General features: G+C 37.9%; 1 protein-coding gene across 3 annotated transcripts in view; it reads right to left on the reverse strand.

Moving 5' to 3' along the window:
- The window catches only part of faf1 (Fas (TNFRSF6) associated factor 1), a 68,826-nt gene that overhangs the window by 37,819 nt on the left and 4,141 nt on the right, over positions 1 to 26,866 (reverse strand). The window contains exons 3-9 of one of the 3 annotated variants that reach the window (XM_042729556.1): positions 24,564 to 24,610; position 24,450; positions 18,118 to 18,382; positions 16,768 to 16,859; positions 16,315 to 16,406; positions 8,973 to 9,078; positions 2,708 to 2,794 (exon numbers count right to left, since the gene is read on the reverse strand). In XM_042729556.1, coding sequence (XP_042585490.1) covers positions 2,708 to 2,794; positions 8,973 to 9,078; positions 16,315 to 16,406; positions 16,768 to 16,859; positions 18,118 to 18,382; position 24,450; positions 24,564 to 24,610 — 690 coding nt within the window. Of the gene's footprint in view, positions 1 to 2,707; positions 2,795 to 8,972; positions 9,082 to 16,314; positions 16,407 to 16,767; positions 16,860 to 18,117; positions 18,383 to 24,449; positions 24,451 to 24,563; positions 24,611 to 26,866 lie in introns of all 3 variants that reach the window. The other 2 variants (XM_042729555.1, XM_042729554.1) reach the window with 2 other exon arrangements.

The following is a 26,866-nucleotide window of genomic DNA, read 5'->3' on the forward strand; positions in this document are numbered from 1 at the left end:
CTCAGGATGTGTGTGTGAGAAAGGGAACTCAGAGGTGGGAAATGGACCAATTAGGAGCCTAAATTAAGAGAACAAATAAAATAAACAAGAACATGAGCTACAATTTGACGCTGGGACATTTTTAATGATAGCGTCAAGGGAACAGTGCACAGTTAATCAATCTTGAATGCATTACATTTTTTTCAGATTACTATATTTACATAAGCCATGAAATAAATCTTCATTAGTAAAACAAAATGATGAACTGGCATTATTTACATAAATCATTGGAAATCTCCAGAACACAGTAGGATTCAACAAAAAAATGTAGTGCAGCCCAAGTTCGGGCAGAAAAGATATCAAAGTTTGGGCGGTTAATGCCAAACACAGTCTGCAAACAGCAGTCCTCAAGTGGCCTGCCATATGAAGAAGCCTGTGTCAGCCCCTCAAACACACCACACGCATCCTGACTACACCCACTCAAACAAACAAGGGCTAAAACATGACTATGGTAAACAGCCTCCTTTGAATTTACAGACACTGCATAGGGACGTCAAGACAACTGCTAAGATCCACCCACAGATTCAAAAGGCATAAGAAGGTACGCTGATTTTTACACTGTAATCCCTTTCTCCCCGGAGACAAATTTACAATACTAATCACAAATCCAGTTAAAAAAACCACACTGTTTAAATGTTAACTGCTTAAACAGTTACACTGCAAGAATGGATCAAAATCAAACCATATTTTCTTAATTTGACTCCCTGACAGTAATACAAAACACGAATACAGAAGATGCACTGAGAGCCAAGTATACGTTCTGACTTCCCTCTGAAACTGATTAATATATTTAATGCCAATCCATTTCAACAGTACAAGAAAAAAAAAACCTGTCGCTAGCTCCTTCAAAACCAATATGCTTAAAAGCTCACTTGGTGAAATGAAAACTGACTACTGATCAGTTTTCCATTTTTCACCCTTATGAGGTGGAACGGAGCACAGAGAGACTCGCCGTATATGAGCAAGCCAAGGGTAATGAAAGCACAGTGGAGTAGGCATTGACTCAGAGTGCTGGTAAATGTATTTCTAAGCCTGGGCTGTCATGTTTATTGGTACAAATCCGGGGAGATGAGGGAAGGTTAATGAGATACGCGCAAAAAAAACGGCCTGCCTGCCATGCGAGAGCTTTGCATCTAATGCAAGGCTAGGCATTTCAATAAGGGCCGGGGGCCATTATAAAGACTGGTGCTTTAATAATATGTCCCTCCCTATAAGCCAAGATGAGTTGAGGTGAAAAGCTGGTCTGTGGCCAAGTGCATGATGATGACCACACATAATCAATCACTGCTTGGGAATTAACGGTTTAATGTGCCTTAAAGAGTATTCATGAGCGGTGCCCTCTTCATCAAAAAAAAAACTAGATTGTGGGTTGAGGTCTTCAGTGAGTGCACTTCAGCCCTGAAGTGGCCCGACTCAAGTGGGCAGTCTGTGGTGAGAGGGTGTAATTCAGTGACCTTGTGACTGTTGTGCTTTTCGCTAAAGGACGGAACGATCTCTCCAACCGCCCTTTTAACAATATGAGCTAAATGCAATGGGTGAGATACATGAGCCATACAAACGCAGACTGAAAATAAACAATACTGTCATTGTTAAAGAGCTCTGTGAAACACTGCTCATAAAGCTACTGACAATGGGGTCATAGTCTTTTGTTCTGGTACTCTCAAATACTAAGTAGTCACAGGGCTTTATGTTTTATTTTGTTCGATAAATAGTGGTAACCAAAACCATCTTAATAGCTTCAGAAAAAAAATAAAGCGGTCAGATACATTTTACTCTTTTGAAAGATGACAATGCAAATATGGAAGTTGTGGGGGAGGGGGGGACTTTCAACACCTGAAACAAACAGTGCTCACAAAACAGGTTTGTTCATCAGGCCACTCCCTTTGAAATTGTACTTGCCCTAAATTAGGCACCTGACAGCAAATGAAGACACAATGACAAGCATAGACCTAAGAAACACATGGTTAAAAACACAAGGGCAATTTCCATGCTTAAATGGTCAGTTGCACAATGACTAGTGATAAGTAAAGAAAAAGTTCCCATGGTCATTGTACAGATGATTATCGTGGATGTCTAAGCTGGGAGGTGGGGTTCCTCAGGGTTCGGTGTTAAGGCCCTCTCTGATCACTGTGAACGAGTCGTTCTGAAAGGCTGGGAGCACAGAACAGGGCGAGAAAGGTCACTGACCCCCCACTACATGAGCTGTAATGTCCACACAGAGAGGACAAGGGAGAGGAGCTGCTGTGTCACATCTTAATTAGTACCAACATCTTACTTTCACATTGGGTGATGCTTAAACCACTACAGAAAAGAAGAATTTATTCTATTCAATTTGTCTAAACTTCTATAAGAAACTTGTTGTCTTACACTCAAAAGGCACAATTTTGTCATGTAATTTGTCATTTCACACTGAAATGTAAAAATGCAACAATTATAGCAAAGCAAAACATACTTGACGTTAGAGTTATGCAGTGGTGGATATGGGCCAGTGAGAGAGATAGATTTATATATAGTTAGCGACACTTCTACTAATCTTAATTTTACAACTTATTCTCTATATTGTAATTATTAAATCTGGGCAGTTTTTATTTAAACTGGAGCAAAAGGCAGGTGCACAATCATCACAGGGTTAAAAAAAAAAAAACTAAAAGAGAGAGTAAAAACATACCGAGTCATCTGAGGCAGAGGCAGGCCAGCCATCCCACTGTTGATGCCGCACAGGGATGTTTGTCAGGTCTGAAATGTTCCTTTTCACCTGAGATATAAACATACAAAAATATTAGATAACAGGTACAAGAACACAAAACAATCCACAAACACATTCAAGTTTATTTCACAAACACTACCAGACAACACTTTGTTTAGACACTATCAGAACACAAAGTGTACCTACTATTTTTGCTAAGATATATGTGACTGTGATGGGAGGAAGACAAGGCAAGTAGTGGAAAAGAGCTCCGTGTTCAAAAAATTCCACAGATGCCTGTCCTAATGCCCAATGCCAACAGCCCTTCACTCGAAAAATGGACAGTATTTCCCTTCTGCTATTCAGCACTGTGTAACTGCACTTAATAACATTGCGTGCATTTAAACAGTTGATGCTGGCGCCTGCTCCTATGCCGCTGTTGGTTTAAAGCCCAACGCCAGGCTGATGTGCGGAGGACGGGGGTGATCAAAGCAGGTGTCGCCCAAAGCTGGATGGGCCGCAGATTCTAGTGCATTATCCCCAGAGAATGCACTACCCCGCGGCGCTAGATACAGAGGCAGAGAAAACTAGCCATTGTGGCGGAAAGCCCTCATAGCGCATGGCCAAATCCCACCGCCAGCGCACTGAGTGGACATGTATCCTCTGCCAGACTGAGGACTCGTGCCCACGGAGGCAGAAACGATGGCTGCAAGATGCTTGTGAATACAAAGGACATGAAGCAGTGTTGAAAGAGATTTAAGGGTTAAGAATTCATTAACAGATACAATCATGACATTTCTGTTGACAAAATATAACCACTAACAATATGAATATTTATAGATGGAATAATACAGAGGTTGTGACCCAAAATATGCCAGCTGATTTTATATACTTTTATACTTTTTATATAGTACTTTTATATACTACTTTATATACTATTTTTTCAAGACTTCAGAAATTAAAATGATTAATACTCTTATGTGATTAATACTTATGCTATGTCATGTCAATAATTAAGCATATTGTTGGGCTTTCAGTACATGATAATAACAATAAGTGGATTTAAATCACAAAGGCATTTGTTGACTCGTGCAATTTTGGTCAACTAAAAAAAATAGTGATTTTCACTCAGAAACTGCTAATAAATTTTACAAAAAGAATTCCCAATAAACATTAAATCAAACATTGAATTTTGAAGGAGAAAAAATTAAAGTATTTTCTATTAAAACAGTCTACTTAGTCTATTTACAACCTACAAAATGTAAAATCTGTGTTCTGAAGCAAAACAATTTAAAACCTCTGCATTCATTAATAGAGGATTTTTATAAGGATACAAGGATGATTTAAAGGCTTTCCATACAGATAGAAAAGTTTATTTTTTATGTTTCAGTAATATATAAAGAACCATGGCTAAAGACAGCTTCCTGACCATTTTGGTCAGGCACAAACTCAATAAAGGGAAACAAATTCAGATATTGACAACATCACCTTGGTCGGCTGAAGTCGGAGACTCTACCAACACACACACACACACTCAAACATCAACAAGCCCACACACTGGGCTGTGCGTTTTTCTTATTAAAGCGAGCAAGGGTCAGCTGGGTTGGCCAATGTTATTACAGAGTGTAATATCTGTGTTTGACCAGAGGGCTACAGGGATTTGGCCGCCCAGGCCTGACCGGCAGGCTGCCGTAAACACCGGCTCTTGGCTGTAATGAACCGTTTAGGGTCAAATGGCACCACAGCCCAAGAGAAAGTAGAAAGTAACGCCATCACCAAGGGCCAGACAGAAGCATTTAGCTGCTATAACAAATCGGTCCTCTGCGAGAATCTGATATGTCACTGCTTTACTTCATTGGGTCTTTTTTATGAGCACTGCCCTACTGTCAATATACCTATACCACTCGGTACTACAGCCAGACTTCATCCCATCTTGACAAACATCCAAAGAGAAGCTATTCACTGTTATTTGACTTCAAAACAGATTTAGCTATATTGCAAGGTGAATTCGAAACGCTCTTGGAGAATAAGAAAAGAAAATAGCAAATAAAACCACACTGAAAACCTGTCAGTGAAAAAAAGGTGGTATAAAAGTTCATTTTTCAGAGGTGACTTGTTAGGTGAGGGGCTTTTTCTGCAACTACTGCAAATTATAAATGAGTTAGAAGGAGAAAGCCCCATACTGCTGCAATATTCACAAACACAAGTATCATTACCTATTCATGAGCTACGAATTCCTCCTCTTAGCAGTCAGGGGTCTGCAAATTAAAGCCAACATTACCCAACTAAATGAGAAAAAAAATATACACGGGAAGGATAAACAAACAAATCCACCGAATAACAAGTTTATTTACCACTGATTTCCGAGAGAAAGTAAAGAGAGTTTGAAGATGTTCGGTAACGGCTGACATTTGTTCTGTCTTGCCCAAACCGCTGTCCATAAGGGACAATGAGGTTTGATTAAACAACGAAGGAAAAGACTCAGTCCTATTAAACCCAGTTCCGCTGACATTTCATTTTAAATGTCACAATAGAGTTTTTAGCATCAGGGAACAGACATCCACTGTTAAAAGGAAGAGGGGAAAAAAAGCAGAAAATGTTGACATTATATCAGAAAATGCGGGAAGATCTCACGGATAAAGACATTTCAGCTGCCAGGATTATATTCTTAAGGACTGCATGTAACAGCGCCTTTCATTTAAAAAGGTTTTCTTTCATTCATACATGTGTGGTTGTCATATAAGATAAATATTATATATCTTTCTCAGAACAAACAATTCCATGGTCTCCAAAAATCCAGCTTAGATGGACTGCACAAAATTTACAAAGATAAAGAATAGTACTTGAGAATGAGATACAAAGAAATTGAAATGCATGTGTATTGCTGCCCACTTATTGACAGAGCCTAAACTGCAGAGATCGATTTGAAGATTAATCTACTCTTTTATGTGTAGTATTTATAATAAAAAGAAAAACTGTTTAATTATCAATTAAACAATCTAGAAAATTTTAGTAAATTCAGTTATGTTATTAATATTTTCATATAAAAGGAAAAAAATTAGTCAAAGTGCTCAACAAAATTAAATGACTTAGATGCCAATAAACACGTACGCTCTCCCAGACAAACATGCGCGCACACACACACACGCACATTAATGATCCAATCTTTCTAAATGCCAAGTACTGGTAATCCTTGGCTGGAGAGAAATCAAAGAGAAGAAAAGGTTGCTGTTAAACAGTCACAAGCTCTTCAGCACCAGATGCCTTTCATTCACACTCTTTTACGCTCCATCCTTCTTTTCTTCCTCTGCGTTCATCTCTCCAGCTGCGGAGAGAAACGCTGTGGGGCCGGCAAAAATCCCTGGGACGAGTTGTCTGGTCACGGACGGCAGAGCCCTATCGGACGGCCCTATTCTCCCCGCCACTTTCCTGACAAACATTTGCTCTGAGGCTTAAGCGTGGCCCCAAACTCGGGTTTGGGAATGCCAATCAGAGGAGGAGAGCAGGGCCCAGGGCCGAATAGTGGAAGGGTACGTTCCCTGGGAGCCTGGAGGCAGAGCAAGAGCCTTTGGCAAAGACAAACAACGGGATAGCACTGAGGGACTCTCTTCTCTCTCTCTTTTGCTGCTCCTATTGATATGCACATGCAGAAAAGCATCGGCTGGTCTTCAGCAAAGACAAAAGATGAGCAGAAAAAGAAAGGCTGGAGAGGAGTCCTCTCCATATGTGGCTGCGAGGGGGTGAATGGGGAAAAGAAGAGAGAGGGGAGACTGTGAGAGCTCTCTGTTGCTGTTTTGTTGCATTTTCACACAGGCCTTCAGTTTTAGGGCCACAACTGTAAAACAAAAACTTTTCTCACTTGTTAGTAACTTTTTCTCAACGAGACGTTTGTGAAGAAATGCGGTGGAACCCGCTGAGCTTTTGTTTCTCGTTCACATGTTTATTTTCTGGCATTTTTGGGCACAAAAGCGAGCACTTGGACACGTTAGATAAAAATGTTCCCATCCCAAAAGAAGGAAAATCTTCCTGTGGAGCCAAAGTAAGTAATGAACAAACTAAACCAACTCTAAGGTGTTCCCTAACAAAAACAGTTTTATTGCACGCAATTTGTTTCTCTTTAGAAAACAAATCTACTTCATCTCCCCCTCGTTCTCCATCTTAGGAAGAAAGAAACAGAATGCCTGAGGATCAAGCCAGTCGGGGACACAGCGGCCAGTTTGATTCAGCTTTGTCCAGTCCCTCGCTCCCCTACCAAGCCAACAGCTTCGCTTCCTGCTTCTCTTTTCTCTACCCTGCAGGCTCTACTCTGCAGTTGTTGTAATCCCGGCAGAAACACTTAAGGTTCACAGTAGGTGCTCATCAAAACCATCTGCTGAGGAAAAGAGAGCGCTCACCCATCTCACTTTAATCTCTTCAATTAGCACCATTACAAACCTGTCAAGTAGTCTGATTACTGTAATGGTGACCAGCGCCATCAAGGCGGCAGTTTCGCCGGGAAAGAGATTCTGGGATTGCGTATACAAAGCCGAGGTGGGGAAAATCTGTTTTTCAGTTAAAAACAAAAGAACTAATACTTAGAATTAATAAAAGTAAACAGACTTAAAATTATATAGAGTATGAAACGTATGAACTACTTTTCCCAGAAAACAAGTCTCAATATCTTATATACTGTTGCGGTAACACTTTATTTTAAGATGTCCTTGTTACATGTACTTACTATTAGAATAACAATAAATTATACATAATTATGTATATTTTAACTGTTGTTGGTTCTTAATTTGAATTTTTTTTTAAGTTTTTTCTTATTTTTTTGATTTTGAATAAGACAATTTCATGTTTTTTATAAGAGTTTTTGCAGTTAGAATCTGCACAAGTTAAACAAGTTGAATCAAGTAAAAAAGTACAAAAAAAAAAAAAAAAAAAAAAAAAAAAGAACATCACAGATGTCTGTTTCTTCAAAACGGCACTGCACTGGCCCAACATGACTCCCCCAGCACTGAAGGAGGGGTTCAAGTGGTGCTGTCAGTCCACAGGGAGCTTGTTACACTTGACGTGGTGCGTGCTACCTGCTGTGAATAATTAATGGAGCCATTTCCAGAAAGCTGTGTGTAGGTTACTGGGGCAGGCTGTGGAGAATGTGAGGGACTCGGGGAGGGGTCAGTGTTTGTACAGAATGGAGCGTTTGGGTTTTGTATCCCACACAAACCAACCTTAAATACAACACAGTGTAGTTAAAAGGAAAGTGATGAAAAGAACAGGTCTGATGGGAGAGGGAAAGGAGCTGATGAGCCACAGGGGGGTTTATGCTGCTCAATACTGAGTTCTGGTTATTGCAGACAATTTGATGAGCAGAAAGACGCACAGCAGACAACAGTCTTCTAGAATATTAAACTCACCTGCTACAAAATATAATGTTATCAATAAGAGGAAATAAGTACTCCCTCAAGACTTCAGAGGTTTCCATTCCACAGAACAGAGAAGAGTGAGAAATTTAGCTGTAATAATTTTTACTTAAGTTGAACAATAGACCACGAGAAATAAGAGGAAAAAAAGACTTAAAAATTGTTATATTTCAGATTGTCTGCTATCACTGGAAATTAGAAAACATACAATATGCCAAATAAAAATCTGTATTAAGTGGTATAATAAAGGGAAAATATTTCAATGATTTACATTCATAAATAAAACAAAAAAAAATACTGTACTAAATATACTACTCATGTTCCAAAGTCTTATTGTGCTGCATGCTAAATAAACTATAAGTTTAATATCTGAATGTGGTACTATATGTACAATATATATTTGTAGATCTAAATAAAATGTGTTTTGAATAAATTACAATGCAGAAAATTTGCATCGAAATGCAAAACAATGTGAATCTCTTAATCACAGGAAACTGTATATGATGGGCCCATTCTACATGTATTGGTCACATGACAAAATTTACACAGTTTCACTCAAAACACACAGTTATGACATTTTGAGGCAGTCCTGAAGTAAGTAGTTACATGGGCATTGTGGAAAGGAAGAACTTTGACTGGGAGCTAATTAGCTTTGGCTCAACACAGGACGTAATTATTTCCAGCACAATGAGGAGTATTATTTTAGCATGTAATAATTAAATTGACGCCCCACCAAAAAAATCAGAGCAGTTTGAGAGAACATGGGCAGAAACACAATGGAGAGACAGACAGACAGACAGACAGACAGAGGTGCTAGGTGACAGACAGGTGTGCGGTTGTCTCACCTCCTGGATGGTTTTGCTGGCGGGGAAGTTGAGGCTGTAATCTCTCTGTGCTTCACGGTGGCTAATGACAAGCAGGTAGTTCTGATTCGACAACCCTTGCTGGGCACTGCTAAACGACGGGAAGGGCAGAAGGGGGAAAAAAGAGAAAGAGGAGCATTAGAGTTCAGCGGTGGACGAGTCAGGGCTCGTCTATGTCTCCCCAGGGTCTCTGGGCTCTGACAAGCCTGTGCCACCCCATTGCTCTGCTTGGGTAGCGGGAGGCCAGGGCAGAGCCAAGGGCCACAGCATGGGCGCACACCAGCACCAAAGCCATCTGGAGGTATCGATTGGGGCTAAGAGGTGTAAACGTAACACAAAAGGACAAGAGGGCTTGTGCCGCTCGTCCGCTCCGCCGTCACACTGACCTCAGAGCGGGTTTGAGATTCATGGGAGCCGTGGTGCTGAGCTGTAGGAGAGAAGAACTCATCTGATGACAAACGATGGGGGTTAAGTAGCGCTTTGAGCAAATGCTCCGTCTGTGTGTGTGAATATGAATCAACAGCTTAGAGGCGAGCCTGACGGCTAATCAGGGTTCGAATGAAAGCAGTCAGGAAGAGGAGAGTCTGGGAATTAATATGTAACGCACACATTAATTATGCAACCAGCGCCTTAATCTGAGGAGCTTTGGACAAGCTTATGTTAACAGAGGACCAAATTTACTGTAATGGCAGCTTATTTACATTGACTAAAACTGCGAAATCAATATGTAAATGTAATGTTTGTTGTAGCTAGCGATGAAGATTGAAACGGTGGCCTAGGAAAGGAGGATGCATATGCGATGCTGTGGAGAGTGGAAAAACACAGAGTCACGAGTTGTAAAGGGGGGGGGGGGGGTTTAATTGGGTATCTAACCAAATAAGAACGATTTGGAGACATTTTGCATACTGATACAATATATTTGCATTGACTTATGCGCATAACTAAAAGTAAGGTATGGGTAAAAAATATTGATTTAAAGATTAATAACAATCTAATATTGATTCTTAAAATCCCTTAAAAACCCCTATGAATATATATAATATGTAGTATATCTATATAATATATACCTATATGATATTTTATATATATTGTTTTATATATATGTATATATATATATATATATATATATATTGCTAACCGGTGTTTATTATCTGCTATATACTACTAGCTATATAAAAGCAGTTTATTTAGTACTGTTCACATAATGTACTTCACATCAAAGCAAAATACACATTGTAATTGTACTATTTCTAACTTAAAGGGGTCATATGATGCTGCTGAAAAGAACATTATTTGGTGTATTTGGTGTAATGAAATGTTTTCATGCGGTTTAAGGTTCAAAAAACACATTATTTTCCACTTACTGTACATTATTGTTTCTCCTCTATGCCCCGCCTTCTGAAATGCATCTATTTTTACAAAGCTCATTGTACTGAAAGGCGAGGTGTGCTGTGATTGGCCAGCTATCCAGTGCGTTGTGACTGGCTGAATACCTTTAAGCGTGTGACGGAAATGTTACGCCCCTTAACATATTGTGATGCCCTGTCTGCCTGGAGCGACGAGACATAAACATAAAACCCATTATAAACGTGATATAAACATGATTTCTAGTTGTGTCCTCATTTGGAAGGCCAAACAAAGTAGTTTCGCTTTCTCAAAGAAACAATGTCACACACCGCGGCCTTGAGTGAGCGGAGGCCAGAGGCCTAGAGTGAGCCGCGGCCGGCTTGAGTGAGCAGAGGCGGGTGGCTTGAGAACGGCGCGGCTGGCGGATTCTACGACGGAGCATCTGGCGGGCTTACAGCAACCACATGTGACAACCCCGGGCTGGACGCCGCTTCGTCCACGGTGAAAGTGAACAGTGAAACACACAGCGTCTATACGACATGGCGGTGGCGGCAACAACAATACTACAATGAGAATAAAAGGTACACGTGCTTTCTTTGCGTGAACATCTGGACGGCATTATGCAAATCTTCCCACATAGTGACGTAGACGTGTTAGAACAAGCTGTTTCAGGGGGGTGTGGTTGACTTAACTTTTATAAAGAATATCTCTTTGGATTTGAACTTTAGTCTTTGCAACTTTACAGATCTTCTTTATTCACCAAGAGCTTGTAACACTCCAAAGAGAAAGGAACAATTTAAATCACATCATTTGACCCCTTTAAGTGATACTGAATCAAGTGAGAATCAGAATTGTTAACTTGCAGATCACAAGTGATATGACTTTTTAAAGTGTTTAAATTATTACAATTATACTAAATGTGAAAACACAAAATCTCATTTAGATTCCTATAAAACAATACATTTTAAATATTCATATACAAAAAAAAAAAAAAACATCTATTACACACAAAATAAATTTTTATGTAAAAATACACACACACAAACACACTATTGTTAAAAAGTACAATAAAAACTGTATAAAATATTATTACAATTTAAAAGTTTTCTATTTTAATACATTTTAAAATGTTAATGTTTATTACGCTTACTATTTTTGTGGAAACTATGATACACTGAAATTTTATATTCCTTAAATATAGCTGAAAGTTGAAAAGCATTTCTTGGAAAAACAAATATTAACATTATAAATGTCTTTAATGTCATAAAAGAATAAAAATAATTTGCTTTCAAAACAAGAAAAAAAAAAACATCTTACTGACCCCAAAATTTTGAACGATGTTTTGTGCTGTGTGTATATATATATATATATATATATATATATATATATATATATATATATATATATATATATATATATATATATATATATATATATATATATATATATATATATATATATTTCAAAAAGCAAAATGCATTGTTATATAAAAAGAATATACATTTATTCAGAACTCTGGGTTTGTCCCCCTTAAGATGGTGTTATGAAACTGTGGGTTAAAAAGTAAACTGCAAAGTAGAACTTTTCTCTCTAAGGAGTTGAAACTATGTGAAATTTCCTCTCACAACAGATCTACAGCATAAGGTTCATCTGTAGGAGCTTAACCAGGTTCAGCCCTCTGTGGTCCCAACAGCACCTGGAGCTGACCCCCCCAAACTCACCCTAAAAGCTTCTCCACACCATCAGAGGCACTGGAAATAGAATGTCACTGGCTGCTATAGACAAAAAATAAACCACTGTGTAAATGAAGAGCAGATTGGTTTTATTCAGAGATAAGTCTGCCGTCTCAGAAACCTGCAAGACTGAGACTTTATTAAAGTCCTACCGTCTCGTTCCTCTCATTCCGCAGTACCAACCTCTTGCTCTAATTTCTCATACACACACTCTTAGGGTGACCTGTACCAAGACTAAAAAACACAAACATACCCTTTCCTTCTTTTAAAATTTTATTTTTCCATCCGCCACTTACTCAAAATGTTTTTTCTGCACTGCCTGTTTAGCTTTGACAAGTCTAAGTACTAATTGCTGTAGTTTAAACAGTTTTTCCTTTCTGCCAAAACCAGCAGATTCCTCGGGCCCCCAAGTCTCACAGGAGATCAGATGCAGAAAATGAGATAAATACCAAATGCGCACTGACTCATTTGCTCATTTGTATTTGAAATAGCAGAAGTTCAAATTAAAATAACCTTAAACACACACATCTCCTGGAAGCAACAGAAATAGATGATTTGTTTTAAATTATTCATAAAGTTCCATTATTTATGCTGGAGATTAAAGGTTTGGATACCTCCACGAGAGAGAGAGAGCGCGAGCGAGATGAGCTTGGCTCATCACTGGATTTCTGTAACTACCTTGGATGGAGTGTCTGTCTTGAAAGCTCCAAAGCCTGTGGCGTATTTGCATTCAAAACAGAGGGAAGAAAATGAGGCAGGCGGTCCAGTGTGAAGACGAGTTTGATTAATATGTTTGGATATGGTGTGCTGAGGTATGCTTTGCAGTAATTGCCTACAGTGGCTTTTATTTGTTGAGTACTGTCCCAATGTTCACAGCCTGCATCCTGAGACCTCACACTTCAATTTAAATTAAAAACAAGCTGATAGAGAACTTTTATAATGCTTTTTTAAGGAGCCTCTTGTGCTCACAGAGGCTGCATTTCTTTGATTAAAAATACAGTTAAAAAAAAAAAAAAAAAAGTATTATTTCAATTAGCCTAATATATATGTATTCCTGTAATGGAAAAGAAGAATTTTTAATCAGCCATTACTGCAGTCTTCAGTGTCACATGATCCTTAATGATCTAATATGCAGAGTTGCTGCTAATGAAACATTTATAATTTTTATCAATGTTAAAAACACTTGTGCTACTTTTTTGTGGAAAAAAGTGATTTTTGAAGTTAAAAATAAGAGCATTTATTTAAAAGAAATCATTTGTAATATCATTTTTGATCAAATAAATGCGTCTTTGCTGAACAAAAGTATTAATTTAAAAAAAAAAAAAAATCTTTCTGACCCTAATCTTTTTTTTTTTTTTTTTTAAGAACCAGAGCATCAGTTTTGTAAATGGCAACTGGGTTATTCCTGTTTTGCAGCATCATTTGAATATTGTAAAATGTAAAAAATGTCATTATAATAATAAAAATAATAATAATAATAATAATAATTTAGGAAATAATTTATATAGAAGGATATACAAGACTTTCATATTTAAGTTTATACTGTAATCGAACAACCCAACGGCACCCACTCTGATAAAAGCAACATTTAAATGATTATGTAAATATGTGCTGCTGGTTTTTCTCTCAGTAACATATTAATCACAACAAAATTATTGATTATTTAAACGATGGAAAATTAGCAATTTAGAGCTTAAAACTTTGTTTTACTTTATTGTGTATTGTTATTTTTGTAATTACCAGTAATTATAAATAAAACACCTATCAAAAAATAAATAAATCAATGAATAAATAAATCATTCCCAAAAAATCAATACGTTTTCATTTTTCTTTCTCCCAGGCAATCCTTACCAACCTCTCGCTGTATTTATGCTGTAAAACAATCATACCAATAAAGTGCCTTTTAGAGTGAAATTAAATGTATTTAATATTTGCCATTTTGTTCACTACTTTGTAATTTGGTAATTACAAAAAGCCAACTAATTTAATTTCCATATGTAAAAAGTGAATTAAACATTTTATCAAATAAATTCCGACATGCTTGACAGAGACAAGAAAAAGTACTGCATAACAGAAGTGACCCAGTTATCATTTACACAGTTTCTTTCTATTAATTTGCCAAATCACACAGAAACACTGAAGTTCTGCTCAAGCCAGGTTTAAAATAAGTGTAAGTAAAGATGCCTGAGCAGATGAGAAAACAGCATCTGAACTGCCCCTGAGAGATTCAACCAAAGAACAGCAGTACAGCAGGAGCGAAGTCTGCTGAGGAACACTTCACTCTCTCCCCATCTCTCTGTGACAGTTATTTATAAAGGCAGTTAACAGCTTGTCTGCTCACCCTCCTGGAAGCCCTCTTCTCACAGCACCAGGAGAGGACAATCACGGGCAACAATGGGGTCACACCTAACTAACACCGGCCCTCTCTTTTTCTCCCCATTCCGTCTCCTCTAAAATAGTTTATGTGAAATAATTAGAGCCTGCCAGTGATGATAAGCTCTAGTAGATGTTGGATATTAGATATTGTGCCATTTAGAGACAGAGGTGACAAGGTATCTGTGGCACGTCACCTGCCCGATAGGGAAAAACGAGTCGAGTGAAAGCAGCTGTCAGGATCACAGTAATATATGTAATCTTGACGGATCCGTTGAACTCATGAACAGCAATGTGCTCCACAATAGCATGCGGTACGTCACATTAATGTGTGTTTTTGTTGCAATCTCCAAAATGAAAGCTAAGAGAAAAAAACACACACAAGCACGCACGCACAAAATTCTTCTGGACCACATAAAATGCAGGCATTTGAAAAAGTGCCAAATAACAAGAGGGAAAAAAATGAAGTGCTGATGTGCTTTGGAGGGTACTGTTATCACAATGTTAGTTTACAGCCCATTTAGTACTTCTCTCAGAATGTTTTCGCACTCTAGAGTACAGTGTCCACACAAGCTGACAGAGATGCCAGTTTATACCCAGTCTTTCGACGGCAGTACCACCACCTCCCGCCGGGGCTTACAGCAGTGCTAATCAACACATAATTACACACACAAACACATGCACATCAATATAACATACACACGCAGCCCTTTCTAATTGAAGTTACTTTCATTTATAACTTTGAACCGCACTGCTCTGACCACAATGTCAACACCTTGCTTATTTAAATAAAGACATAGGGCGGTAGTCAACTATATTTTTCTTTTTGAATGTAATGTATGTCACAGCATCTCTAAATTCACATACGTGTTACTAAATTCCTAAACTGTCAAAAGTTTAGGGTCAGTCAGATTTTTTTTTTTCAAATGAGTCTCTTATTTGATCACAAATACATTAAAAACAATAATATTATTATTGCAATTTAAAATAACTATTTTAATTTAAAATGTCATTTATTCCTATGACAGCAAAGCTTAAAAAAAAAAAAACGTGTCACTTTTTTATATATTTAAAGCATCCTTGCTTTACTAATTCTAAAAAGAATGACTAATCTCAAACCTCTGAAAAGCTTTGTAAATATAAATCAGATAAATAAAACCACAAATAAATGAAAAAATTGAAGCTGTTCATTTAAATAAAATGTCTTACAATCAAAATGCTGATCTTTGCTGATGTCTCTATCTAAAATGTGGTCATGCCACGCCACCTAGCGGTGAGTGTGGGAATTATCTTAAACGCAAGGAATCAAGGTTTGTCTGGTTAACAAGGTTCAGTCATCCCCTGCTGGTAGATGTGTTTACTGCAACATTTTGTTGCCAAAAAGCATCTTTCTCTACTGACTGCAATTCACAGGTTGCTGTGTATAATGACACATTATATTAAACACATTATAGAAATGCTAATAGACATTCTGCAGGAATTATAGAGTTCCTTGTCTAAATCTTGTGAATTTGATACCATCAACCTCATTTAAACAGGATTTTTAAGTACTGAGAACACAAATGTATAGTGCCCATATTTTTGAAAGTTTCAGTCTTTAGATATGAGATATATTTATATAAAGAGATGGGCCACTCATATATAAATGGCAACTGCAGGAATGGATGTCCAACCTTTTAGTTAGAAGAGCTAGTGTCAAGCTTGTTTGATCATTTTTGTGTACTCCAGGAAATGCATGTACATGACATGTTTTTAGCATTGTTTTAGCTTTTAGCAACACAGTTTGAGCTAAATAGTCAAATAAATGCAATGTATTTGTAGGCCTAATGTCAATGCAAAAAATATATGCTCAGGGCATTACAAAAACATACCTGCTCTGGCTGGTGCTGGCTGAAGGGGCAATATCAGGGGTGAGCACATATAAACTGTTGTTCTTTGGCAGATGTAAACTCCGCAGAACAGTCTGAGAGAAAGTGAGAAAAAAAGAAAACCATCAAAGAGGTCATAAATACTTTTAAAGTTGCCATTTTCTAAGTACAACATATAAAACAAACTACAAAGAGTCATTTAATGAAAACAAACAAATAAAAAAACTGAAATAATTTCACCAATAAAAATAATACCAATAAAACAGATATTTTTAGATTCAACCCCGCCCCTCAAAATGGCAGTCGCAAGTTTCACCATGAATTTGTGATTTATTTAAATACTTTTAAACATATGTATATATTTTACATTCAAAAAAAGATCAATAATGCATTAAAAAAATCAATACATAAATAATCTGAAAATCAGCAGCATGTGTTCTATAGTGTCATTCTTACACTGTCAGATACATCGCCACTCTTCCAGCCTTTTAACTGCATTTTAGAGACAGGAACCTGTAGCTCAGTCTCCAAAATAGATTTAATATCTCCTGCAGAGAGAAAGAAATAAGAATAGGTTATACAATTTTCATGGCAGTTTAGTATGTTACCACTAGAGGACAGCATGTATCTAGTCTAGTTTTGTCATGGTTTTGTCAAGTTTTAGTAAAGTACTTCTTATCTTTAGCCAGTTCAGGAGCCAAACTGCTAAAAAAAAAATTTTTGTTTGCCAAAAAAAATAAAAAAAACCCTTTCACTTGTCAACCCTTCTAGTATATGTGTACTAATAAATGTATATCTGTACTGCAGACAAGCATTCACCAGAACATCGGTTCTTAAAGTGTTTGGTATTTCTCCTCATTCCTCCATGGTGGCACCACACACAAAAAATCATTCTAGCTACTGGTTTATGAGCACAGTGATTTGAATTGCATTTATACTGAAATGCATTAGTATAAAAAAACATGCTTGTGTGTCAAAGACTTGTCACCCACAAAACAACCTCTGCATGACACATATCCACAACACATTTCATGTTTATAACTTGGAAAAAAGACCCAAACAAAAGCAACATAATACATAGTAATAATTTAAATTAATGAATAATATTCATTTATATAAATAACAAATGCACACATTAATATATAATAACAATATTCATGTAGATTCATGTTTAAAATAAATTTAAAGTACAAAAAAAAAAAAAAACTCTCTGTATGTTTAACACACCAATGAGTCTACTATTAGACTATCACCAATAAGGCACAGCAGCGATTTTCTTCTTTTTTCATTATATTTGTGTAGCTTGCTGAGTGCCACACACCCTGCAGCTCACAGCTCTTCCTGTTGACTTTGCTCGTGACATAAGATTCAACTTTCATTCACAGAAATACAGTCACGTAAACAGTTTGTGGTTCAGTTCAGTGGCTCGTGTCATACCAAGAATCAAAGCTTAGTATCTACATCTACCAAGAAAATGCTCCAATCATTTCTGAGAAAACAGGTTAATTATTGCAGATGACATGCTAATTATTGTCTATTTGACAAAAGTCCAATCTAAATGGAGAAACCTGTCAACATTGTGGGTAACAGAGCACATGAAACCTGCTGCTAGATGCTCTGGTTCAGCATGACGTGTACTTCTAAGAAAGCACAGGGCTAATCATGCGTGCTGCTTTTGCAAGAGCAGCATTGATATGCAGACTCTTTTTGTGGATGTGGGCCAGTAAGCAGCCTATTACCAAAAGACTAAACAATTAAATGATCATGTATATTGTGTAAATGTATCAAAACATTGTGTGTGCTCACCGACTGTGCTGGCATCCTCTAGCACCACTTCTGTGGAGCGCTGTCTGTACTCCACACGGAAGCTAAGCATCCGCGACTGCCGTTCCAAGATGTGCCGAGAGGGCTGGACAGGGCAGAAGGCTGGGCTGGATGAGGATGGGGGTGAGGAAGATGATGATGCTGATGCTGATTCTGAAGAAGGTGGGGCTGAGGGCACAGGTGCTGTGGCTTCTGATTGGCTGTGGGGTCCATAGGGGCCGGTCTGAGATGCTTCCTTGAGAAATGACTACACAGGAAAGAGGAAAATGAGGATTAGCTAAATGTTAAAATTGCTACGAGAAGCACCTCTCCATCATAGCTAAAATCTGATATATACATAAATTATTATATACTGTATATACACACAAACAAACAAACAATGGTGTTCAAAAGTTTGGGGTCAGTAAGTTTATTTTAAGAAAATAATACTTTTATTCCAAGAAAATAATACTTTTATTCCATACTTTTTACTTTTATTATTAAATTGGCATTTATAATGTTACAAAAGTTTTACATTTCATGTAAATGCTATTCTTTTGAAATTTCTAATTATCAAAGAATCCTGAAAAACATAACTGTTTCCACAAAAATATTACGCAGCACTGATAATTAGGAGAAATGTTTCTTGAGCATCAAATCAGCATATCAGAATTATTTTTGAAGCATTATGTGACACTGAAGACTGGAGTAATGGCTGCTGAAAATTCACGGCCCACTCCGCCCACTTTGAGCTTAAAAAAAAACGCTCTTTAGGAATCTACGGGTGACGTCATGGACACTGCGTCCATGTTTTTATACAGTCTATGGTTAAGCCTCTTAACATATTGTGATGCCTTTTCCGGCCAGAGTGATGAGACATAAACATAAAACCAATTATAAACGTGATATAAACATGATTTCTAGTCGTGTCTTCTTTTGGAAGGCAAAAACAAAGTAGTTTCACTTTCTCAACAAAACAGCATTGAAACAGCGTTCTAGAGTGAACCCCGGACGGCTTGAGGCGGATTCTATGAAGGAGCGTAGCTTGTGAAAGCCCATTCTGCGATCCGCAGTGGAAAGTTGATGTATTTCCTCAGCGACCAGCACAGATCAGCCCCAGGCATGACGAAGCGGATATCGTCCTCTTTTGGAAGGCCAAACAAAGTAATTTCGCTTTCACAGTGAAACACACAGCGTCTATACGACATGGCGGCGGTGGTAACAACAATACTACAACGAGAATAAAAGGTATGCCTTCTTTCTTTGCGTGAACATCTGGGCGGCATTATGCAAATCTTCCCACATAGTGATGTAGAGATGTGGGGGCTTGTTAGAACGAGCCGTTTCAGGGTGGCATGGACGAGTCTCAACTTTTATAAAGAATATCTCTTTGGATTTGAGACTTTAGTCTATGCAACTTTACAGATCTTTATTCACCAAGAGCATCTAACACTCCAAAGATAAAGGAAAATTTGAAATCGCATCATATGACCCCTTTAAACTTTTAGAAAACAAGTCGCGAATTTGTGAAGGTTTCTCTCATTTCACTACGTCTCATGTTTTTAAATGCAATCTGTGAATGGTGCTTTGGCTCTTTGTACTAAGCAATGCATAAATACATGATGCTGTTTTGTTCATAATTGTATAATGAAATTATATTTGATTTCTATATGTTAATTTAGACGTCATGCACATTTTTTTATAGACAGTTTTTATTTTATTGCACTGAAAAAACTATTTAATGCACTGCATTATTTTGCTCATTGCGCCCTCCTGTGGCCTCGGGAGACAAGACAAACGTTTTCTTAAGACTCCCAACATTCAGATAGTGAACTTTTTGATGATTTTAGAAAAGGAGATTTTGAAGGGAGAAACAGATAAAGTGAGGGAGAGACGAAAAGAGAGAGAGCAGATAAGCTCGCACCTCCTTACACCACTCTGCATGATCCACAATGGCGGCAGTGCTGAAATCCAAACAGTATCAGACTCAATGTAAACAGGCTTTACTGGTATAATAATATGGGCAGGGCCCAACAGACGCTCGATTGTCCAACCCAGAGAAAATCACCCTGTTTTTTTTTTTTTTTGCTCTGCTGAGGACACAAAACGTCTTTTTCTGGCACTTGCTCTCTCTCTCTGTCGTACTCTCTCTCTCAGTAGCTGATGGCTGAATTCCCCTGTGCCCCCGTGTTCCCCTGTGGCAGTAAATAATGTCTTTTCTATGAGCGCTGGTGGGACAAAGGCTCCTCTCTTCTCCTCCAGGGTCAGCACATATCGCTGTAAGAGCAGGAGCGGGGGGCCAGGCACAGCACACAATGCCTGACATTATACCACCTTATTACAATGCCAAAAGGTTAAAGACGTTAGGCTCCTGGGGCATTCAGAAACTCGTTAGACACAAAAAGGAAAACCCAAACAATGTATAAATTAAAGAAATGTCCAGAAAAAAAAAGAAAAACACAGTCATTGCTGCAGCCTCAGTGACATCTATAGGTCACAGTCACACAATTCAATGATTTTAATAAAACAACTATTAGAAAAATTAGAAAAGTCAAGTCTAATTTATTTGTATAGCGATTTTCACAATAAACGCTGTTTCAAACAGTTTTACAGAAAATCATTACGTTAATGTTTATAATATCTTTATGCCTTGTATTTAGCAGATTACAGCTGTGCTATGTATATAATATAGCAGTTGAGATATGCTATGTATTATATAACATTACTGTATGTATGAGGATAAATTTGAACATTTATATATCCAATTTTACTGGAGCTGGGTTTTGTCACAAAATTACATTTTGTGACAAAAAAAAGAAAGAAAAAAGATTTGTTGACTCAATCCAGTCGTAGTAGTTTACAGCTTACTGAAGGGAAACAAAATGACCACTAAAACGGTGGTCCATTTCTCATACAAAACATCAATTTATATATGCCAGGAGTTCACAATTGTAAAAATTCCACATTTCAAGATTTTCTATAACTGTAGGAACAAAAGAAACGTAGTACTTCAAGGAAAAGTTCACTCAAAAAATGAAAATTCATTCACTCTATACATCATACACTCATTTTGATAACCAAACAGTGTTTGGTTTCCAGCATTCTTCAAAATACCGTCTTTCTTCTGTTAAGCACAAGAAACTCATAGATGTTTGGAACAACTTGAGGGTGAGTAAATGACAGAATGTTCATTTTGGGTGAACGATCCCTTTAAAAATAAAACGTGAGGCTTAAAATAAATAAATGCATCTTTCGTTGGAAAACCAAGAAACAGCATGTGACAAGGCCAAGATGATGACAAAATACAAATCTGGTAAACCTCAGACATTAAGGATGAGGTTTCCCTTGTACTTATTTCAGAGTTCGGCCTACACAAGATGACATTTGTGAAGTTGACATGGTTAGAAAAGGAATTCACCAATGAGACGCTACATCAAGCTTATTAACAAATCTAGATGTTCATTCTTCCATGGTAATATAAGAGAGCGGTTAATAATACACATCTTTCTAGAGCAGAGCTGCAAGAGTTCCACAGCCTGCGGCATCTTCAAACCATTTTTAAAGAATCTTGTGATCTGTATGTAATTTTCACCCACTAATGTCTATCTTTTCTCTCCTCCCATCTCTCAGAAACTGGCATTCAGTCAACAGTTATTCCACCGTGAGCGTCTAGATGGCAGTCTACACACACACTTGGCTTGGCAGCAGCGTGTAGGTCTCTGGGTCCCGCCGAGCAGAGATCCAGCTGGCGGCGGGCGACTCAATGGGGGCACTTGAGTGAACCGTGCCATCCTACAGCCTGCAGTATGGTGCCAGCCACCCACTGAATGCACAGGCTGGAAGTCGCCATGCCAGGCTCCATTCATAATTATGTGCCTTTGAGAAAAACATGTCCTCGTGTCCAAGCTCTTACATTCACACACCCTCTAAATAAACCGTCACAGATCGCGCTCCGTCTGAATATATTTGTTCTTAAGACTCTGGTGCATTCATGAACGCTGACCGTTGAGGAAGGAGAAATGGACGACGGACACAATGAGTGTTCACAAATGCCTTTTGTTCCCCAAAGTTTCAATTCCTATTATTGGGTCAGATTTTTTTTTGCTGTTGTGTTTGTGTGCGTTTCTGTTCAATTTCTCTCTCTTTCAGGCTAAGGACACTGAGGGAAATCTCAATACGGCTAAATGCGTAGTGTAACACTTTACAAACTCTTCAAGCGAGACAGACAAACAACAAGAACTGTTTGTTGCATTTGCAATTGTGGGTGTCAACGGTTTAGTGCCCAACTCTGTGCCAAGGTTGTTGGCCCCTCTATATACCTTCACAACCCAGTGAAGAGCGCACAACAATGAAAGCTGTCAACTACTTTTCTTACCCACAATGCAACTGGCAGAATTTAATTGGTCGATGGAATGCTGAAAAGCTTTACATTCAGCCTAAACACACCATGAATGAGATCACTGCGATCCAAAGCGGACCAAACTAAAGACACTGGGAAAAAAACGAGTGGGGTGGGGGGAGAAGAAGAAAAAATTGCATGTATGAAATAGTGGTGACCATCTAAGTATTCCTACCGCTGGTCACAAACACGTCACATTAAACAGTATTTTAAGGGCACTGTATTATCGCACTGAAATGTGTCCAGCGGCGCAGAACCCACAGTTGGCTACTTCCGTGCAGATTCCTATAAAAAGCTCCCAACTTTGTTGGTTGTTCTCCTCCATTAACAAGGTCATCAACCAACCGCTATGAAAACCCCCGCAGTAAACTTGATTGTTTGATTTCCTGTGACTCTGGTGTTGAAATGGCACGAAGGGGGTAATTGCTGGGGAGCAGACTTCCAGAGGGAAATGAGATGACAGCCTTTTCTGCACTGCTATTTCACCGCAATTATTTCCGCAACACACTTTAATTCTCACTTTCTTTTTCCTCCCCTCGTGTTTTTTCTTTTCTTCCCTAACCCTAAAGTAGCAAGGAGAATGGTTTTAAGACATGGTACCAAAGTGATGTACAATAGATATAGAATAAATGTTATATACATAACAGTGATGCACAATAAATACGACTGTAGTGTATAGAAACAAATGTATGGGGTCTGTTTTTTTTGAAAGAAAGAAAGAAAGAAAGAAAGAAAGAAGGAAAGGAAGGATTGAATTGCTTTGATAAAAATGTATTTTATTTAAATGATGTTCTGTTCTTTTGAACTTTGACAACGATAGCAGCACAACTGCTTTCAACACTGTTTTCTCAGGTATCATGTGACACTGTGACAGGTAATGGATACAGAAAATTCAGCTTTGCAATAAATAATGGCATTTTAAAATATAACTCGAGAGTTATTTATCAAATAAATGCAGCCCTGGGCAGCATAAATGACTTCTTTAAAAATCATTTAAAAAAAAAAAATCTACCCAATTCCAAACTCTTGACCGGTAGTGTAATAAAACTATACAAAAAAAATAATAACAAGAAGAACAACAAGAAGAAAAGTTTGCATTTAAAAATCATAAACAATGTCTTATGGGCCTAGTGAACTTCCAATAAAATCTAAAACTCTTTCTGTCATATTTCTAATAACTGTCGATCACAAAAATTACATTATATTATAATAAAGTGTGTATATGTGAACACATACAAACTGTATTATAATGTAATTATTTGTGATCAAATTATTTGTCTGCTATAGTTATTTATATTTATTCATTTTATTAATGATAGTAGACGTAACATTTTATTGTAAATAACTATAGTGTTCCAGAAGCTATAAGTAGGCCTACCTTTAGAGTGATAAAGGTGGATCATATCAATATTGCTTTGTCCTGTCAAGTAACAATTCCTCAAGATTTACATTTTGTGCTTAATTTTCTAAAAATTTCCACTTACACTGGGCTGCATCAGACACTGAAGTGGCCACCTAGGCTAACTGTGGAAGAGATCATGCACTGATTCCTTTACACATAATTGTCAATTATGAAATTAAGCTAGATCAATATTAAAGTGCAGGATTTTGTGTTCAGTAGTTAGTTGCTGATTAGCCAGACTTCTGATTTGACTAATCAGATGAGCAGACATGATAAGTGTTCTACCAAAGGCCCTACAAGCTGAAACACACGCTGCTCTGACATTTCCCCCTCGATTCCTTAACATTCAGGGAACCAGCAGCAGCCACAGCTGGGTCTCATTATAGCTTAGAGACGAATGCCCTTTTGAGAGGAGGCCAGTTTCATTTTACAGGGGCATGAAAACAGTAACCACCTCGTTCGGGCCATCAAGCTCAGCCGAGTCTTGATTTAGGTAATGTGCCGTCTTTGGAGTTTACCAGAATTAATCTCTACACTAAAGACTACCACATGCAATTCAATGGAGTAGAATCTCTGCCATAATCTTGTAAAAGGAAAGCCTGAGTTGATGGTTTTAGACTCATAAGAATCAACAAATCAACATCATACCTTGGCAAGATCCCATTTTCTTGTGGTATCACTCCATTGATGGCTGCCTACAAAGGAAACATAAATATATTTTAATGACAATTCAAATTATTGATGAATACAAGAAATAACTGTTGGGTTGAGTTAAAATCAAAAGTGACATAACATGAAACCTGTTAGTCAATGTTTGTGAATGTATAAAAGGAAACATTTTAGGTGATGTAACTAGTCATCATTTCTTTGATGTAGACACAGCATGTCTGGATATGTGTACTTCCCTACTTTATAGTATGCAAAAGAACACAGTTTATAAATGGCCGAGAAGTAATACAGAACATACTCCACAGTATGCAAATTTGGTGCACTGTTAATCACCCTGCTGTTTGCAGTTTATGTATATAATCCTGTAATGTGACACAACTAGCACAAATGTAGTTTATAAATTAATATGAAGTCTTGACTAATGAGGTCATAAATTCTTGTTTCATAGATTAATTTTTAACTGTAGTATATAATAAATAGACGAGAATCAATTTACTTAAGATATGGCATAGCATATATCATATCACACAGCAGGACTAAGTGCTGTCATACTTGAAATTTCACAGTGACTACCTTAATAAATAGTGGTCTAAATATACTGATCCTTTTTTAAGATGATAATGCAAATAACAGAGATACAGAGCAACCCAAACATAAAACACACAAGCAGTCTCCAGCAATGAGGGCCACATATTTCCCCCTCTCTTTCTCTCATCAGACTGAAGTGGAATGCACAGAGATGGGCCTGATGTGTTTGTGTCTGTGCGTGTGTGAGCAAGTGGTTTCTGGAGCCAGACTGTGATAAGGAGACTTACTCTTGGTGGATACAGATCTGAATGGAATGGCTTCTGATTGAGCCAAATAACAAAGTGTATACAGAGACGTACATCGCAATGCTTGCTATGCTCTGAAATTTTTTCCATGCCGGTAGAGGCCACAGAAATGATGTTTTGTCTGCTGTAGAGACAGAACATCAGATATTTTTAACCCTTTAACGCTTGCAAATATGTAGACGAAGTGCTCTACACATCTAAGGCCATCTGACGTCTCATGAAAGATTTGCTCAGGTGCAGCGCAGTGTTTGTGTGAGGCACACATCCTGGTTTCAGCGTGGGGTGTTCAAACACTCGCTGGCTGTCCCGTCTCTACATTTTTTAACTCAATCAACCTCACAACCCTGAGTAGAACAGCGAGTCATCATATTCACAGGTGCACTTAACCAAGCCGTGGCTCGGGCCTGTTTTCTTTGAACTGCTGCCAGCATACAACCAGCTTCCTGCTAAATATAGTAAAACAGCATGCTTTTAAGATAAAAAGCAACTTTGTGGAGGAAAATCTGTCTGCAAAACCACAATTTCTTCATTTTGTTTGAAAACTGTCGCTTTAGATCTGTCCTGACACTGCATTCTTTATACGGCCATTACTGTCTATAAATACGAGATGGCTTGAACCCTATTTTGGGGGTGAGAGTGGGTAACATGCAGTCCCTCATGCAAATTTGCACTACGGAAACTGCTAGAGGACACACCCTCTCTTACATTCACCCAATCAAAACAAGCTCTGCACGTCTGCCTTTGTCTGTGGTGTGACACCTGTCACAGCTGCATATTTTTTAGGCTCTAGAGATGAAATGTTTGTGCGGCGGCAGATGAAAGGTGATATACCAGACTATAAATCACCAGGATGCTTGTTAAAAGAATAGCCACACCATGTATTCAAAGGGAGGGATGGGCTCCTGCAATAAGGCATTTTTAGGACCGTTTTGATCTGTGTAAATGACCTGTTTGCAAAAGATAAGATGAAAGGCTATAAAAAGCTGTGCGTATCTGCAGACTAGACTGCAGCAGACATTACTGTCTGTTCAAATAACATTATCGATTGAAACAGACACTTAAGACACATAAGCTCTGCACAGTAGAAGCAACAAAGGAGCTACTATTTGTTCACTAGGAGTGAAACAGTTCCTGCTTGAAAAAAAGGTACAGACCTTGTCCCTTGTTTGGGCATGCGTTTCGCTACTGCAGTGCCTCTAATGACGCCTCTTTAAAATGAAATGTGTATGAACTGTAATGTTATTCTATGTATCACATAATCGGCATACAATTAGACAGAGAGAAAAAAAATGCAAACTGATGTAACAAATGAAATAAAAAAACTAATTTGAGGATTCTTGATGGAGTAGCAGCAGTGAGACTGCATCAGACTGAATTAAAGATGCAAACTGACAGAAACGGTTCATGCTCATATTGTGATTACTGATAATAGCAAATTCCAGTTTATCC

This window comes from Cyprinus carpio, chromosome B8 (assembly GCF_018340385.1).
Source record: "Cyprinus carpio isolate SPL01 chromosome B8, ASM1834038v1, whole genome shotgun sequence".
In the NCBI taxonomy this organism is placed as follows: Eukaryota; Metazoa; Chordata; class Actinopteri; order Cypriniformes; family Cyprinidae; genus Cyprinus; species Cyprinus carpio.